The 18,362-nt window shown below is 53.2% G+C and overlaps 1 protein-coding gene across 8 annotated transcripts in view; it reads right to left on the reverse strand.

The window, feature by feature from the left end:
* Positions 1-817: 817 nt before the first annotated feature.
* The window catches only part of LOC110570950 (high density lipoprotein binding protein), a 72,373-nt gene continuing 54,828 nt past the window's right edge, over positions 818-18,362 (reverse strand). For all 8 annotated transcript variants that reach the window (XM_021679043.2, XM_021679047.1, XM_021679046.1 and 5 more), the window contains 15 exons: positions 18,153-18,266; positions 17,212-17,298; positions 16,915-17,046; positions 13,420-13,638; positions 10,561-10,782; positions 10,254-10,472; positions 9,437-9,575; positions 7,770-7,924; positions 6,777-6,881; positions 6,461-6,595; positions 5,294-5,437; positions 2,329-2,514; positions 1,721-1,837; positions 1,401-1,529; positions 818-1,269 (listed from right to left, as the gene is read on the reverse strand). In XM_021679043.2, the coding sequence (XP_021534718.1) occupies positions 1,183-1,269; positions 1,401-1,529; positions 1,721-1,837; positions 2,329-2,514; positions 5,294-5,437; positions 6,461-6,595; positions 6,777-6,881; positions 7,770-7,924; positions 9,437-9,575; positions 10,254-10,472; positions 10,561-10,782; positions 13,420-13,638; positions 16,915-17,046; positions 17,212-17,298; positions 18,153-18,266 (2,190 nt within the window). In that variant the 3' untranslated portion in view covers positions 818-1,182. The remainder of the gene's footprint in view (positions 1,270-1,400; positions 1,530-1,720; positions 1,838-2,328; positions 2,515-5,293; positions 5,438-6,460; positions 6,596-6,776; positions 6,882-7,769; positions 7,925-9,436; positions 9,576-10,253; positions 10,473-10,560; positions 10,783-13,419; positions 13,639-16,914; positions 17,047-17,211; positions 17,299-18,152; positions 18,267-18,362) is intronic.

Genomic DNA, 18,362 nt, shown 5'->3' on the forward strand with positions numbered 1-18,362 from the left:
TCGCCAAGGCCTGGGGTCCAACACCCAGTTACCCACCACGCACCTGAGACAGAGCAGACCCTCCCTTACCAGCAGCTGGTCCTCTGGTCCAGGCCAACCGACCACCTCTCTCCACCCCAGGACTATGAAGCCTGCCTCTCCAAGCCAACTCCCGGAGCCTGCACACAGAACAGCTGGGCATGTGTGAGAGGACAGCCTGGGTGAGCCCCAGCGCTGCAGCAAACATGCCACCACCAGAAACCTCTGAAGAGCGCTGGGGGTGGCACTCCCCTAAGCATGGGACCACGCCACGCTGGCTCTGAGGTAGAAAGGAGGCGACTCAACACCTGGCCACATGTGGGGGTGGGCACGAGGGAGGAGTGGATGGTCTACCCCGCTGCTCTGCGGGCCTCCCCTCTCCGTCCCCACACTTCTCAGGCCACACCAGGCCACCACGCCAGCCACAGTGGACCCAGATGGAGACTTGCAGCCTTGTCCTCAGGCTTCGCTCACCAGACTTGGGGTCTCCAGCGCTGTGTGGTGCAGGGGTGGAGACACTTGGTGCTTTCAGACCCCAACGTGTGTAAGGCCAAGACCGCCTGAGAACCTGGGTCACCCTTCTGCCTTTCTGGTCCCCTCTGGGTCCACCGCGGCTCTCCTTTGGGTCTGGGCGCTCCCAGTGTGCACACTGGGTCTTCCTCCCCACCCTGTGGTCTGGGCTAAGTGGGCTTTTTGGCAGCTGGAAGAAGGTGGACTGCATTTGACAAGGAGGGTCTGGACGGCAGGCAGAGGGAGGAAAGGAGGTGGGAAAGGAAGAGGGCAAACGTTTTGGCTTTTATAAAGTCGAGGAAATTTATTTCCTGAGGTCATGACACAGGAAGTAGACTCAGCCACAGCTGTGCAGCTCTCATAGTGGAGGCCAGAGCCTTACTGACATGCTGGATGAGCCAGGACGCTTATAGGGAAATGTCCAATTACCTCTGTTAGTGTTCACAACAGTGGAGAGCCGTCCCAGAGCAAAGGTGTCAGGGAGCAGATCCTGAGCGCACGCGGGGTGCTGGCACGCCCGGCTTCACTGCGAGACCTCGGGGAGGGGGAGGCGTCAACAATTTATGGAGGGTCCAGCTGCTGGGTCAGATTGAAACAAACCATGTGTGGTGGGGTTTGGGGCAGCAGGCTGGAGAGGTTTCTGCTTTTTGATCATTATCGTTTGGGGCCCCATGGGAGGGTCTTGGGGGCCACCTGAGCCCCAAAGCTGGGAAATTCTTCAGAGCTGCTCATATCAGGGGCCTGTAGGGGGAAAGAGTGCACAGCTTTAGTAAGGAGCTCCCACCTAAGCAGCTTCCCAAATGGAGAGGTAAGTGCCGCTCGCAGGTGCTCCCCCCTCCCAGGGCACATGGAGGGCCAGAACAGCATCTGACCTTCTCGCTGCTGTTCGCGGTCCAGGGAGCGTCCCGGACCACAAAGCCCTTGGATGGCGCTTTGGACTCCTCGTGGGCTGGCGGCTTCATGTACAGCTGCAGGGCCTCACTGTCGACCACGTCAGCCAGCTGTGGGCACAGGCGGAGGGGTGAGGGGGGGTGTCGGTCTGCAGCAGGCATGCACAACGACCAGGCTCGCTCAGGGGAGACCCTGCACCCGGCATGCCCCTGGGAGCAAATGCACATGGCCTTGCTGTCAGCCCCGGCCAGTCAGAGGCGGGGTGTCCCGGGTATAGACCTGCTGCCCAACCACAACTCACGTATTCCTCCTCTAGGTTGAGGATGTGGTCGATAGCTTCTTCCACATTCTCTGGGAGCCCCGTCACGGTGACGCAGTTGGGGTCTGGGGCTCCACTCTGCGGGAAGCGAATGTCCACCTGGAAGGAGCACGCACAGCAGCTGGAGGTGGCTGGAAGCCCTCCACCTGGGGTCTCTGAACCAGAGGCTCATGGTTAGGCACGGCTGGGAATGGTGGGTTTCTAGTGAAGTTTTCCCAAGTTAACCTTGTTTTCAGGAGGCAAAGGTCCTATACGTCAGAGCTAAGCATAACATGACACATACAGAAGCCGCTGGTGCACTGTGGGGGAGCCCCTCCTGCGGCCAGTGCAGGACACTGTCCAACGCTATCAACGGCTCACAGCTGTGCCCTCCGCACTGCCTCACCAACTCAGGGACAGGCACCTGAGCGTCAGAGGTCTCCCTTCCAAACCCTAAGTGAGGTCGGCAGCTGAGGCAGGAAGACCTGAGGCCCTCCACTAGCCCGTGTGGGAGGAAGTGCCCCCGCCAGAGCAGGAAGCACGTGCCCCATCACACCCACCGTGCCCCCAGAACTTAATGACACCCCTCCACGGCTGGGCTGGGGACCCACCTTGAATTCATCCATTATTTTGCGGATGGCTTTGCCACGGGCGCCAATGATGCGGGCGTGAACACGGTGGTCCAATGGGACATCCTCAGAAACCATCTGTTCAAGTTCACCCACAATTTTCAATATGGCGTCCCGGGCAGCTTCTGTATTCTTTTCATACCCTGTGATGGTAATTTGGTCCTGGGGCTGAGAAAGGAAAAACTGGTCAGAAGAGGGGACGCCCCTAGAAATTCCAGGCTGGGAGCCCCAACCCAGCAGACAAGATCTGTGAGACGACAAGAGGCAGCACGGGCTGAGTGAGGTAGGCCTCACCTTGAGGGTCAACACTGACCCGCTCAAAACCAAAAAAAGCTAGAAAAGAACATCAAGTGCTGATTTAACACAGGTCAACAACGCCTACTAGCTCCTGCCCACTCCCCTCCCACCCCCCCCCCCCCCCCAAAAACACAAACAGGAAAAGAAAGGGCACCTGCACACAAAGACAGCTGCAGGAGGGGGCCCCGTGGTGGTGACCCCGGGGCCCTGCATCTGGAGGTGTCTTGCTGGAGACAGACCGACCTGGAGAGACGGTTCCAGACACCATGGCCAGCACTCCACAGCCACAGTGCGCCCCAGCCCAGGGCCTCCCTCCTACATGCACACGGACAGGCGAGGGCACCACATCTGTAGAGCGTGGGCAGCGCAGAGACACGACTCAAGGCACAAGGAACACGTGAACACAAAATCACACCCACACGCCACGTTCTTTAAGACGAGAGAACATACTACACCTGAACAAGAGCAACGGAACAAAGGACCAGAGAGCAGAACACTTGGAAACAAAGCAGAAGAGCACACGCTTCGAGACCTGCCCAGGAGAGAGGCCACAAAGACCACAGGAGACCACAGAGCAGCAGCTAGTCCCCTGATGCCCAGCACCTGCCACCCGCTGACGGGCACCTCGCCAAACACCAAGACCAGAACATTCCGCCAGCGGAAGCATAACCCTCACAGGAAAAGGCTGCGTATGAAGAAAATATGGCCACCCAACCCTCTTCGGCTCGTGAAATATTAACCACAGTGGTCTGAACCCCAAATGACAACTAAAAATGTGATATTTACATAGAAAAGTTGAAGGAAATAAACATAGTGAAGGTGAGGAGTTTAAAAACTGAATTCTCAGGGCGCCTGGGTGGCTCAGTTGGTTAAGCAACTGCCTTCGGCTCAGGTCATGATCCCGGAGTCCCGGGATCGAGTCCCGCATCGGGCTCCCTGCTCGGCGGGGAGTCTGCTTCTCCCTCTGACCCTCCCCCCTCTCATGTGCTCTCTCTCTCTCTCTCATTCTCTCTCTTTCAAATAAATAAATAAAATCTTTAAAAAAAAAAAAAAAGTACAGCCCAAAGAATATAGTTAATAAAATTATAATAATTTAAAATAAATAAATAAATAAATAAAAACTGAATTCTCAGTATTAAAAACATTAAAAATTATGGGCACCTGGGTGGTTCAGGTCATGATCTCAGGGTCCTGGGATCGAGCCCCACATCCAGCTCCCTGCTCAGTGGGGAGTCTGCTTCTCCCTCTCCCTGCTCTTGGGCTCTCACTCACTCTCTCTCCCCCTCTCAAATAAATAAAATCTTAAAAAATAATAAAGTTAAAAAAATAAATAAAAACATTAAAAATTAGAGGGGCACCTGGCTGGCTCAGTTGGAAGAGCAGTTGACTTCTGACCTCAGGGTCATGAGTTTAAGCCCCACATTAGGCATACAGCTTAAAAACAGACACACAAACAAAACCCCACAAAGAATAAAAAAAAAACAGCAGTGTAAACGTGTCTGTTAGAAATGCAGAGGCAGACAGAAGGATGCACTTGGGGAAGGTAGGACCAGGCAGGAGGCAGACAGGAGAGGTGGGGGCTGTGGGGTGAGCCCCGACAGGCCTGCCTGCCTTTCTGAACTCACGTAACTGTGCGGCTCACAGACTTGGGCCGGGGAGAGAAAGAAGGTACAGACAGACGGCCTGCCACAGTGCATGGATGCAGGTTGAAAGGCCAGAGTCTGGGGCACCTGGGTGGCTCAGTTGGTTGAGCAACTGCCTTAGGCTCAGGTCATGATCCTGGAGTCCTGGCATCGAGTCCTGCATCGGGCTCCCTGCTTAGCAGGGAGCCTGCTTCTCCCTCTGACCCTACCCCCTCTCATGTGCTCGCTCTCTCTCATTCTCTCTCAAATAAATTTTTTTTAAAGACTTTTTTTTTTTATTTGAGACAGAAAGAGAGAGAGAGAGAGAGAGAGAGAGCATGAGCAGGGGGAGAGGGAGTGGGAGAGGGAGAAGCAGACTCCCTGCTGAGCCAGGAGCCTGATGCGGGGCTCCATCCCAGGACCCTGGGACCATGACCTGAGCTGAAGGCAGACGCTTAATGACTGAGCCACCCAGGCGCCCCAAAATAAAATCTTAAAAACAAAATTTCGGCCAGAGTCTGTAGAGGCGTGTTGGGATTTGCTGGCCACAAGATTCCGAGCAGACCATTTCTGGGTGCTCTGCACACCACTGCAGCAGACGCAGAGCCTGGGCTGCCGCTGTGCGTTAAGACTGTGCTGGAAGGGGCCCCTATGGCAGCCAAGAGGACAGGCAGGGGAGTGAGGGGCGGGGGAGGGTGCTCCCTGAAGGACTGCACCTGTGGGGACAACTGTATGGGAGGGACCCAGCTGGAGCCCCAGCTTGCCTGCCAAGATGACCAGGTGGGCAGGGGAAAAGTGCCCCAGGTCCACGCAGTGATGCAGGCTGACACGGACCGAGACAGGGCCCAAAGCCCAAGGCAAAACTCGATCCTCAGAGACCTGCCACTCTGCACTCTGCCCTCTCTCCACCCACCTGGGCACATCCTAAGCTTGCCCGCTCACTGCTCCCAAGTCAGGATGAGGTTACAAGAGTCCATCTGCCCCAAAATGCTCCGGCAATGGAGTCTGACCCAAGCAGTCATTCTTACCTGGCTCCCATCGTCCTTATCTGGAAACTGAATGTTCACATCATGTTCCAAGCGGATTTGTGTAATCACTGCCCCCTTCCTCCCAATAATTTTGGGATGGTATTTAGGGTCCACAGTGACGCTCAGCTTAAAGCTCCTTAAAGCCTACAGATAAGACAAGGGTGGAGGAGTTCAAGCCCGACCTTCACCATCACACGCAGCCACGTGCCTCACCCCCCTTTCTGTCCTGGACCCCAAAGGTATCCCCAGCGACAAAAATTGGACACTGCTTTCCTTATAGCCTCTGTTGTCACCCCACCCCAGCAGCTCAAGGACCAGCCTGTAAGCAAGAGCACAGACCCTTCAGAAAGGACTACTCAGGCGCCGACAAGGCTGGCGTGGCAAGTGGTGAGCTCTGAGCTCAACTTTCTAATTAGTTTAACAGGGATCTGATGAGTAAGTATAAAAATGTTTGGGGTGGCGGGGGGGGAAGTCTTTCAAGGCTGGGGTAGAAAAGCAGGCCTGAAGGAAAAGCGGGCCAGCCAGCCTGAGACATCCGTGGCCAGAGGCTGAGACCGTTGGAACCACACTCAGGTGTATGAGGTCTGTGGGCCGTATCCCCAACACGACTCCAGGAAGTCCTCCTCAGCAGGAAGCCCGTGACCCACATCATCTGTAACAGGGCTTCTGGAGGGGACAGCACCCGGCCACACTGTTCACCTCAGGAAACCCTCCAACACCAGCTCTCCAGAGGGCACGTGGGTCTTGAACCCTCCTCAAAGCAGGAAAACCGAGCAGTGAGAAGGTCCACGTGGGCCCGCGGACACCCCCCCTGGACCACACCACTCACGTTTGGGGGTCTTTCGCAGCAACGGCTCCCAGGTCTCTCCAACCTGACCTTTCCCGTGTGGCTGGAGGCACCACACATGGCACGTTTACTTTGAAAAAAAGTGCTAACAGGGAATCTAACTTTGCTGCAGTCTTATGGAAGAGAAAAGTGCCCTGCTCCTAACACTGCATCTGAAGAGAGGCCACTGGGCACAAAGCACGACAGGGTGGGCCGGGTCCTCCTCCAGTCACCCAGCCAAACTGGCTGCAGCGTGGCCAGGGTGCTGGCGATGCTCTGGCAAGATGAAGGCCGAGGACCGCAGCTCTGGAGGACGCCCCCACGGCCCAACGGACACCCACCCGGTCCTCCTGCTCAGCCTGCAGCTCCTTCACGCGCTCCAGCAAGCCAGCCTTGGCCCGATCCAAATTCACGGCAAGGCCAGTGATGGCGATGATGTCGGACTGCAGTTCCGGCGCCGGCACGTGGATGTTCACCTACATGGAAACAGGAATGGACCTGATGCAGATGGGGTCCTGGACGAAGACACAGGGGCGGCCGGCTGCTGCACGGCTAAGAGCAGGAAGAAGGTGTAGCCAAGGGGCCGAACTGCCAGAGGCCCTCGGGAGGGCTCCCACCCAACACTGGCTCCAGGGAAAAGACTGCAAATCATGGTACCTCAAACTCATCCATCATCTTCCGGATCCCGCTCCCCTTCTGCCCAATGATGTACCGGTGAAGGTCAAAGGGCACCTCCACTTCGATGGTGACAGGAACCAGTGCCTGCAGGGAAGACGGTCAGGGGCAGGCCTGAGAGCTAGCGGGGAGCAGAGTGACCCTGTGAGAATTAGAGGGAGCTTCCTGGAAACTTCCATGCTGTTCCGTCTCAACTGAGACCAGCACCCAGGCTTTTAACTCAAAAGAAGACACAAAAAAAGAACATGGAATCAAGGGGCACCTAGGTGGTGGTTGGTTAAGCGTCTGACTCCTGATTTCGGCTCAGGTCATGATCTCAGGGGTCCTGGGATCAAGCCCTGCATTGGGCTCCACACTTGGGGAGTCTGCTTGGGATTCTCTCTCTCCCTCTGCCCCTCCCCGCTTGCTTGCTTGTGCGTGCACGCTCTCTTAAACAAAACAAAACAAAACAAAACATGGAATCCATTTTTTCAAGATTAATGCCAACAGGGCAAAGTTTCAGAAAGTCAACCACAAGCTTACACTCTTAAATGTGACAGGCCACTTACAGAAACAAAATGAAACAGAACAAACCGAAGCCAGGAAAAAAACCAGAGCAATCTGAGGCTTACAGAGGGGGACCAGTGGGGCTCAGACGCAGAAGCTGGCCCTGCCTCCCGGCCTCACTGACGTCAAAGACAGACTGTGGCCAAGCCCACGTGGGTCTTAGAGATGACAGCAGCACTTAAAACAGTGCCCAACAGGCAGGTGGCACTCAGTTAAGTATTCACAGCACAAAGCACTCATCCTTACAAGTCCGAGATAGATTTGGTTCACTGTGTGACAGAAAAGGAAACCGAGGCTGGAGACCACATGCCCCCTGCTGTCACTGAAACCCGTCAGTTCCGTGCCCGCCGGCAGCCCCCAGGTGCTGGGCTCTGTGCCCCAGGCCAGTGAGACCAGCGCCACCGGCAGTCAGTGTCAGGCCGCACCCACCTCGAGGGCTTCCTTGGCGGCCTCACACTTTTCTTTCCGGCCAGAGATGATGATGATGTCACACCTCCTGGGGGAGCCAGGGTCGGCCTCTTTGGCGTCCCTCCCGTCTCCGGCATCGTCCCCGTTCTCCTGGACTGACGGCTCTACACTGTGAACTGGGGAGACGAGATGGGGGACAGCTCACATGCCGACTTTGCACCCTCCAGGCAAACACGTGTGAAGCACCCGCCACGTGCTGGGGGGGGTGGGGAGGGAAGACCCATACGCGCCTGGCTTCCCAGGAGGACATGAGTCACCTCAACTCAGGCGGAGCTGGTTACCTCGGAGGCTGGCGTGTGGGAGGCATGGGGTACGGCACCCACTGTGTTTGAGGGGCAAGGAGACTAGAGCCCAAGCCCTGGGGTTGGGACATGGCCGTGGGGAGGGGCCTACGACACAGGCTGGGAGGGAGGAGGGGAGAGGGCACCAGCTTCTTATGCCAGGAGGCAAGCAAGCAAAACTCAAGGATGAAGGGACAGGACACTTGACACAGACGCCGGCTGGTGGGGGACCAGGTGTGCACCCGAACGCAAACGCAAGGCTCGTGGGGCAGGACAGAATGCAGCAGTCTGTACAACAGGAACAAGTGTGAACGAGCAACAGCGGGACGCCGAAGCAATCACAGTCCTGCACCCAACTGCGGGGAAGGTCGGCTCTGAAGACACTTTCCAAAGTGGCAAAATTTGAACACCGACTAAATTCAGTAACAGTACCATATACTGTTAGATCTTCTGATTCTGATGACGGATGTACCCCAGTTATCGCAAATGACGTCAAAAAAAAAGTTCTCATTCTCAGGAAGGAGCCACTAAAGGTAAGTTTGAAGAGTACACTCCAATGACGTAGAAAAAAATGACCATATGCATAAAAGAAGGGGGGGGGCAAAAGAAAACAAACTGAATTTGAATAACGAAGATAGAAAATACATCTTTATCCTATGCAGTTTTCCTCCATATGTACTCAGAACAGCCCGTGCGCTCTCAGGGCAACAAGAGAGTCAGCGGCCGCGACCAGCTCTGTACAGGACAGAGCACACGGAGTGGACACCGTCGCCAACCGGACCAGACGCATCCACCGAGATCAGTCCAAAAAGACGACACACTTGGCTGCAACCTGAGCGGGAGGCGGGTCTTGGGAAAGTCAGCTCTGAGACCCCTCGTTGTGCAGGTCACCTCATGACTGCCTACCACCCGACTGTCCCCGAGGCACATGCAGAGCCAAGCGATAAGCAGGACGCTGGTGCGAGGGGCTGTGGTGGAAGGGCAGCCAGGGTGCCTGCCTCTCAAGGGGTAAGACCCGCCAAGTAGGGGTGCTGGGGGAGAGGCAGCTGCAGTGGACAGAGCGGAAGCAGCCCTAGCACACAGGTCACCTGGGACTTGTGAGAAGCCTCAGAACCAAACTCAGGGTGGCAGCTGGGGCGGGTGCTTCCCTGCTTCAGAGGCCGCAGGTGCTCTGCCCTCCTTTGCCGCATCACCCGCTGCAAGCCTCCTGACGCTACAAGGGCACCCATCACCCTGCAGCAACTGAGAGAGCCCACGTCCTAGGGAAGCTCCGGAACTCCCCAGGCAGGGCCCATTCACACACCTCCTGCTTCCCCACTCAGCACAGAGCTCACCGCTGGGACCCACCTGGGTTCTCCTCTCTGTCTGGGAACTTAATCTGAACATTATAGTCCCGAGTAATCTGCTGGATTCTGGAACCTTTGGGGCCCATGACAGATCGATGGAACTTCTGGGGTATGGCACATTCTATGGTCACTTGGGCTTCCTGGGGGGATGGGGGGGTGCAGGGCACAGCAAGAAAGAAAAAAATAAAGGCAAAGGTTAACTGCTTAGGGTCAGTGCACATCCTCACCAGCCTCCACTCAGTCCTCCACAGACACCTCAAGTGCTCCAAGTACAACAGGGTGGAGAGAGGAGGGGAGTGAGGCAGGAGCAAATGGGATGCCTCCTTCTGACACATTTCCCAGACACAAGAAAGTACTGATGACCCATCTACACAAAATGGCACCGAGGCTCGCTGCCACCCAGAGCTGGAGTACAGCCATTTCTGTGCGTCCTGCACGGCTAGGTGCTGTCCCTGGAGGGTGGCTGCATGAGCCAGTGACAGCGAACGCTGGGGCTATGACTCCATAAGGAGGTGCTGGGACTGATGGTCAGGGAAGTACTTCCCAGGCCGCGGCAGGGGAGTGCCAGGAGGGAAAACCCAACTGGTTTCCATGTGGATCCGCTCTGACAGGCCCTCCCCTTCCGTCTCTTCTCTTCCCTTTGGAGAGAGGCTGGTTCCTTGCACAAACGGCATTTCATCATGTTTTAAAACGCCGCTGGTTAGGAGCAGTATTCCCTCCAACTGTCAGGATGAAGGCCAGAGGCTGAGAGCCCCTAGCCCCTCGCTTTGCCCCTGGCTGTTGGGGCCAAGAACCCTGCCACCCTCCCAGGCACCTACCAGGTCCTCAATGATCTCCTGAATGCGCTTCTTGGCCGCCTCCACACAGTCCTTGGCACCCTTGAGGGTGACCTTATCACTCTGTGTGCCAGAGCGTGGGAAGCTAACCATCACCCCACCATACTCTTCAGCAATCTCCCGCAAGACCTGGCCCCTTCGGATGACAAAATGGCGGTGGTGCTTGGGATCCACCAGCATGCAGTCTTCCACCACGTTATCCTGGGGCATGGAGGGAGGGGGAAAAGTAAATGACCCTGCTGACCAAGCCTGACAGGACAACCAAGGTGCAGCGCCCACCGGGCCTTACCAGGTTCTGGATGAGGGCCTCCAGCTCCTTCTGAGCCTCCCTGACAGCGTCCTCCTTCCCGATGATGGTGATCAGGTCCTGATCCTTGTCCTCAGCCGTTGGGAATATGATGCGGGCTCCAGTGTTGTCACGCACCTTGCGGATTTTGCCGCCCCCTTTGCCAATGAGGAACTTGTGGTATTCTGGCTTAGCACGGATGTCAACGGTGAAACTCTTGGTTTGCTGTGGAAACCAATCCCAGATACACTGGCCTGGTGCCACCTGCCTGGTCCCCTGAGCAGGTAAGTAAGGGGGCCCAGAGAACAAAGGCCTGCGGCTACCAAGCCTCAGCAAAACAAAGGGATGGACACCCAGACAGGAAGTACTTACGGCCCCCTCTGCCATCCAGACACTGAGATGGCTCAGAGCATGCACATTCATAGCCCTAGTCCTGCCACTTACCGGCAGTGACCCAAACAAAGCCCTGCACGCTGCTCTCCACCTACAGAGGGGGACTTAAGTGAGTATGGCCTCGAGTGCTACGGGAGTAGGGGCGCACCTGCAGAGCAGGTAAGCCCACGGTACTGCCAGCCCTACCCCCAGGCACAGCGCTCCTGCTCCTCCCCAAGTCGAGCAGAGTGCTCCCTGTCCAGGCCTTCCCCTGCTCGGGCTACAGGGGAGCCCACACACCAACCGCAAGGCCCAATCTCAATCTCGGACAGACCCAAGCGAACCAAGGTCCTCATTTGACACCAAGAAGCCAGGCCCCAGCAAAGGCCCCGACATGATGACCTTGTTGAGGATGCCAGCTCATCTGGCAGATTCACCAGGAGAGCACATGCACCTTCAGGCTGACTCAGACCCACACAATGCCTTCTCTCCTTCCCTGTATTCTGGAACCTGGCGCATAAGCACGAAGAAACACAAAGGAAAAGAAGGTCTGCCAGCATGCTAAAAAGTAACAAGCAAATGAATTTTGTTATCTCTGAACTGCTGATTTCCCAAACACCCCTGAGAGAGTCTTCAGACACAGACACTGGAAAATAGCAACATTATTAAAAAGCTAACAAGCTAGGTGAGCCTAGCCCAGCAACACGATGAAGGACAGCATACCTAAACCAAGTGGGGCTCATCCCGGAAAAGCAAGGTTAAACTTTAAAAAAACAAACAAAAAACCCCCACAAAAACACTTAAAAAATCTAATACATATGCTTAAAGAAGGAGAAACCATGCTGTCATGTCAACAGATACAGAGAAAGCCTCCTACAAAGTCCCACCCCCGTTCCCGTTCCCGCAGTAACTCTCAGCAAACTTGTAGCAGAAGGGAGCTTCCTCAACTTGACAAAGGGCTTCTTTGGAAGACCCACAGCTCATTTCCCACTCAATGCTGCAGGACTGAGCACTCTCCCCAAAGTTCGCCAATGAGGCACAGCTGTCCCCTCTCACCACTGCTCCTCAACACCGTACTGGAGGCCCAAGCGATGCAGTGAGACCACACCTACAGGTGTATGGATCAGCAGGAAAGAATTCAACTGTCTGTTCACAGACAATGTGTGTTATACAGAAAACTCAAGAATCCACAAGAAATGTTACTGGAACTGATAACTGAACTTTAAACCAGACGCATAAAACAAAGCCCATATAAAAATAACAGATATATCTCTACATGCTACAGTAACTAGAAATTAAAATGAATTAAAAGGTACCATTTAACAACAGCAGTCACTAAAAAGCAAAATCGTGAGGATTTAAATTGAACAAAATATGAATGAGATCCGCATGCTAAAATAAAAACTACAAAACACCAATGAAAAATCGAAGACTTAAAATTTAAGAACACAACCCAGAAAACTCCAAACTCCTGAGTTGTCAATTCTCCCCAATTTGATCTTTAGATTCAACACAGTCCCAGTCCAAATCCAAGCAGGATTTCCCCCTAGAAACTGTTAAGCTGGTTCCAAATGTGCACAGAAGGGCAAAGATGCAGAATGGCCAGAGCAGTCTGAAAAAGCGCAAAGCTGGAGGGATCTCCCAGCCATCCCTCCCTATGGAGTTTGCGAGAACACAGCACGGTCCAGGAACAGACCCACACGTGGGTTCTGACAAAGGGGCAAAGGTGACTCAATGCAGAATTTCAGGGGTGATGGCCAAAACTTTTTTTTTTTTTTTAAAGATTTTATTTATTTATTTGAGAGAGAGAATGAGATAGAGAGAGAGAGCATGAGAGGGGGGAGGGTCAGAGGGAGAAGCAGGCTCCTCGCCGAGCAGGGAGCCCGACGCGGGACTTGATCCGGGGACTCCAGGATCATGACCTGAGCCAAAGGCAGTGGCTTAACCAACTGAGCCACCCAGGCGCCCCGGCCAAAACATTTTCACTGCAGTGGTGGTCACATGAGTTTGTTTATGCTCATCAAAACTCAGAAGCATACGCTAAGAAAGGCGGGTGTTATCGTCTATAAATCATACTTAAAAAAACAAAACAAAACCAAACCCAGGGGTGCCTGGGTGGCTCAGTCGGGTAAGTGTCTACTTTTGGCTCAGGTCGTGATCCTGGGGTCAAGGGATCGAGCCCCATGTCAGGCTGCAGGGAGCCTGTTTCTTCCTTTCCCTCTGCCACTCCCCCTGCTTGTGCTCAATCTCAAAGAAGTAAAATCTTAAAACAAAACAAAACAAAAACAAAACCCCAAACCAATAAACCAAATAGCAAATTTTCTGTACTGTGTAAGTAGGCTTTGACCTGCCAAGGCCTTTGTTCAGTAGCGGCAGAATCAAAGACACAAAAAGGTGTCTGAGGCAATTTCCTGACCTGCCACAACAACGGGGCGAGGATTTCTACCAAGAGGGGGACACAGGGCCGTCACTCCCGGGTGTGAAGCTCACCTTCTCCTCGGCCAGGTGCAGGAGCTGCTTCTTGGCCTTCTCCACATCCGAAGCAGGGCCCCTGATGACAACAGTGTCACTTCCCGAGCCCTCCACCGGGAAGTGAATGTGCACCCCGCCACACTCCTCCATGATGGAGCGGATCAAGCGGCCCTTTGTGCCGATGAGGGAGTTGTGCAGCTTGGCAGGAATCGAGACCTCCAGCTCGGCTATGTTGGCCTGAAATGACACACAGTCTGTGAGGTGTGGGACACACAGCGGCACGCCCACTGCAGAGGGGCCTGGAGCCCTTGTGCTTGTGGGGACATGTGTGGGGGGCTGGGGAGTGGAGCAGCTCACACAGCATAGAAGGAAAGTCTCCACATCACACCATAAAGCAGAGACACAACCGAGATGCCCATGGATCATCAGCCTTTCCTATTAAAACCCTGCCTCCAGTCAAGGTGAGACAACAGGGCCCAGATTTACCTCCTGTGAGAAACAATGGTGTTCAAGACACTGGAGACAGGAAACAAGCAAGGTGAGCATGATGACGGTCCCCTGGCTGAGACCCTGCTTTGAGGACACAGAGCTGACAGTCTGGGGAGAGCCAAGACTGGTAGAAGCCACGTGAACTGGAGTTTGCTCCCACACTGACATCACCGGTGGGGGAGGGACAGCAGTGCACAGTACTGTCTACACTCTGGGACACTGGGTGCAGGGAGGCCTCACCCCAGGAGTGGGAAGGAACACCCGAGACCAGGCACTGCTGTGACCCCACCTCATGTATCTTAAGAGCAAGTCCAAAAAGGAGCCAAGTACTTCAAAGTACCTTAGCAAAGCTAAGACATTTATAGGAATGCAAAAATATCCAGCATCCACCCAAGTAGACGTCCTAATTTCTGGCATCCAACGAAAAAATACCATTCAAAGAAACAAGAGAAATCACTCAGTGAGGAAAGAACAGAAAACAGCCCAGAAGTGACACAGTGGGTCGAGAACATGACTACAAGCATTTTCACGACTGCACGCATGGTAAAAAAAAAAAAAACCCAAAGGAAACACTGAGCGTGTCATGTGTAAAAATGAAATATTCCACCCTGAACTTCTATAGGTGAAAATGTCTGAAATGAAAAATACATTAGATGGGATTACAGGCAGATTAGACACTGCAGAAAATTAATGAATTCAAAGAAACTAATGGGAAAAATACTTCTCCTTTCCACCCAAATAAATAACGTACCAGTGAACCACAGGACCACCTCCAGCCAGCCTAGCCCCAAGTAACTGGAGTCCCGACGGGAAGGACAGGAAGAACTACTTAATAATAATGACTGCAGGGGCGCCTGGGGGGCTGAATCAGTTGAGCCTCCGACTCGATTTTGGCTCAGGTCATGATCTCGGGGTCATGAGATCGAGCCCCACAGGCTCTGCGCTCAGCGGAGAGTGTGCTTGAGATTCTCTCTCTCCCCCTTTGCTCATGCACACGTTCTCTAAAAAATCAGTCAATCAAGAAGGACCCCAGGTTTTCCAAATTTGACAACGCTAAAGTCTTTGCATCCAAGAAGCTCAATCAACTCTAACCAACATGAAGAAAAGGACGCCCAGACACATGGTAACTTTCGTAAGGCTTGCCGCCCTTGTGACAATCCTAAATACAGCCAGAGGAAGTCTGTGCAGAGGAGGAAAGCCAAGGAGGACCTCAGATGTGTCCTCCGAAACACTGGGAAGGCCCTGAAGCAAAGTCCTAAGTCCTGAAAGAAAACCTCCGGCCTGAGGTCCGCCGCTGGGAACACAGAAAAGCTCAGCCTAGCTGGAAGACGGTCTGGCACTTCCTTACAGAACTAAACACACTCTGACCGTATGACCCGACTTACTACTAACACCGAGTGCAAGAAGCCAATGTGAAACAGCACCGTCTTGTGGGGCTGGGGACGTGGACACGGAGACTTGGGTGATAAATGGGGGTTCGCAGCTTCTCAAACTGCACTGCAACCAGCACAAAGTCACTTAGAGATAGGGCCTAAGTGGAGGATGTACACTAAAAACCCTAAAACCACCACAAAAATAAAAGTTATGTCCAATAAGCCAAAAAGGAGATGAGAGGAGTAAGAAAATTGTATTAAATCCAAAAGCAGGCAGAAAAAGAGAACAAAGTAGATGGGGCAAACAGAAAACAAATGCAGGACACCTCCGTAAAACCACCATGACCAGGGCCTGGGGAGGGGATGGAGAGGGGTTTGCCGGTACAGCTTCTATTTGGGGAGATGGGAAAGTGCTGAAGACAACGGCGGGGACAGCCACATAGCTGATGCCCGGGGTCGCACACGAAGGTGGTAAATTTGGTTACGTGTATTTTCCACAATTCTAAAAATTAAAAAATTTGTATTTAATCACACTTACTAAACAAATGTAATAAAATATGTAACATAATACATGACACACAGATTTACTAATGTAGTTACATGTAAAAACCTCCATTTAAAAAAGGCAGAGACTGGCGCGCCTGGGTGGCTCAGTCGGTTAAGGTCTGACTCTTGATTTCGGCTCCGGTCACGACCTCAGGGTTGGGAGCTGGAGCCCCGTGTAGGGCTCTGCACTGGGCGTGGAGCCGGCTTGTCGTTCTCCCACTGCTCCTCCTCCACACTCACTCTCTGATAAATAAAATCTTTAAGACTGAATAAAAAAGCTGCCTAAAGAAGCCCACTTTAATGAGAAAAAACAGCTTTCAGAGCAAAGACTACTACCAAGGGTAGAAGAAGATAATTCTATAATGACACAAATCACACGTATCAGGAACATGAGACATCAGCACAGTGAAAGCACAGTATGGGAATATTATGAAAAACTTTATTATGCTAAAAACCTTGACAACCTAGGAAAAAAAACCCTTGAAAGCTACAAATTCGAGGCGAAAAATTTGTGCACGCAGGGACCTATCACCCAGGAAAGAAACAAAACCGACTGACACACAGGACAACACAGATGCATCGCAACGTAGCTGCTCCATGCGAGAAGAGCTCGAGCTGCGAGAGCAAACACCATCATTTCTTTTGTACGAGGACACAGGAAACTCGACAATCCCCTGTGGCTGAAAGCAGATGAAGGGCTGGACAGGCAGAGTGGCGGGGTGGGGGCTGGCAGGACAGAGGAAGGTGCTGAAATGGGGCATGAGGACATCTCCGGGGTGCTGGATATGCTCATTATCCTGAGCATGGAGATTCCATACATGTACAACATAGGTCAAAATTTACCAAACTGCATACTTTATAAACATGAAGTTTCTTACATGTTATTTTTCAAAAATTAAAAAAAAAAAAAAAAAGATTGTTATGCCTTCAGGACAGGATGATTTCCAAGCACTCAAATCCAGTGCTACTGCTCAGGTCTAGTGGTAAGCACGGCCCCAGGCGTGTGGCAGGAGGCCGGCCAAGGGCCTGCACTGCTATGGGGAGAGCTGATGAGACACGATGACGGGGAGCCTGACATATGCCCTGTCACACAACACCCCATTACCAGGTCTTTCTGGATGGACAGGATGCGGCTCCGGGCGGCCTCACAGTTGGCTCGCTTGCCTGTGATGACAATGGTCTCTGAATTGCTGTTCTCTGCTGGAAGGTCGATCTTAGTGTTGCTTTCTTCCCGAATCTACCAGGAGACAGGGGACCATGAGAAGTGACTTCCCAGTTGAGACACTTGGAGCCCAGGGCTGGAAAGTAAGGCTCCCTCCTTCAACTTTAAGCCAGAATGGCACAGGGCTTTGGGGGGCAGGCCGAGGGGAGCCAAGATTCAGGGGACAAGCTGGCCGGTCACCTTTTTAATGTTTGCGCCTCCTTTCCCAATGATGTTCTTGTGAAATTGTTTGAAGATCGGAACAGAAATTGAATAGCTATTTTCCACCTTAAAAACAAAAGAGGTGGCACCATTAGCCATCATGCTGGACAGTGACGTGTCCCTTCATCCGTGAGGGAGTATGAAATGACAGGATTCGCTATTAGAAACACACACTTGGATCCTACTCGTCTCCCCCTAGGACCTCTGACCTTTAGATGGAGGGATAACTTACCCAACAATAAGCTAACCTGGCATGCCACTGTCAACCGATGCAAAGCCACCTTGATAAAAAGTGGCTCCCCATAGAACCTGCCACCTGTTCAGTGCAAGGTCCGTAATCCAGAAGCAATGTGTTGGGTGCCCTCAACGGACACTATGGGTAGGAGGGAGTCCTGGCCACCAGGCTGAGAGAAGTAAGCCCAGAACACACAAACCCCACCACGCCATGGCAGTGTGAACGAGCTCAGTGCTGGGAACGCACCCACCAGCAATCTGAGGCAGTGGTGAGCTCGGTCCAAGCCCCATGAGAAACCACAGAAAGCATGAGCCCATCTGCAGCCTTCCCATCAATAACCACCCTCAGCACTTTCCAAACAGCCGGCTCTCATTCCAGCTTCTTAAGAAAATAGCCAATCAATAAATGGCTCCCCATACTGCCTGTGCAAATCTCTCTCCTCACTGGATGGGACAGCTTATCCAGGTATCTGAAGATCCCTTAAGGGAACAAGGAGCCTGGAACCCCGCCTGAATTCCACGGAACACTGAAGTCCTAAGAGTTGTCGGCACCCCTCCATTGATGGCAGACCAAGCCCGGGCCTGAGTGTGCCCCCTGAAGCAGGGGTTCTGATGGGATACGCCCCCCCAGGTCTCTCTGCCACCGGCAGCGCTATCACAACCAAGGATGGGAAACATCCCCCTACCAGATCTGCCACCATCTTCTGCATGTATTTTGTGCATTTTTCCACCTCGTTCTTGGGCCCTCTGAGTTGAACAATATCACTTTTTTGTGCTGGGTCTGGAAAGTTGATGATAACCTGGAACAAATCATCACAAATTCAAGTTCAGTTACTGGTAAGGACTGGATTCTAAAATACGGAGTATCTCTAAGTGGCAATCAATCACTCCAAGGG

The sequence above is a fragment of the Neomonachus schauinslandi genome, chromosome 3 (assembly GCF_002201575.2).
Source record: "Neomonachus schauinslandi chromosome 3, ASM220157v2, whole genome shotgun sequence".
Classification (NCBI taxonomy): domain Eukaryota; kingdom Metazoa; phylum Chordata; class Mammalia; order Carnivora; family Phocidae; genus Neomonachus; species Neomonachus schauinslandi.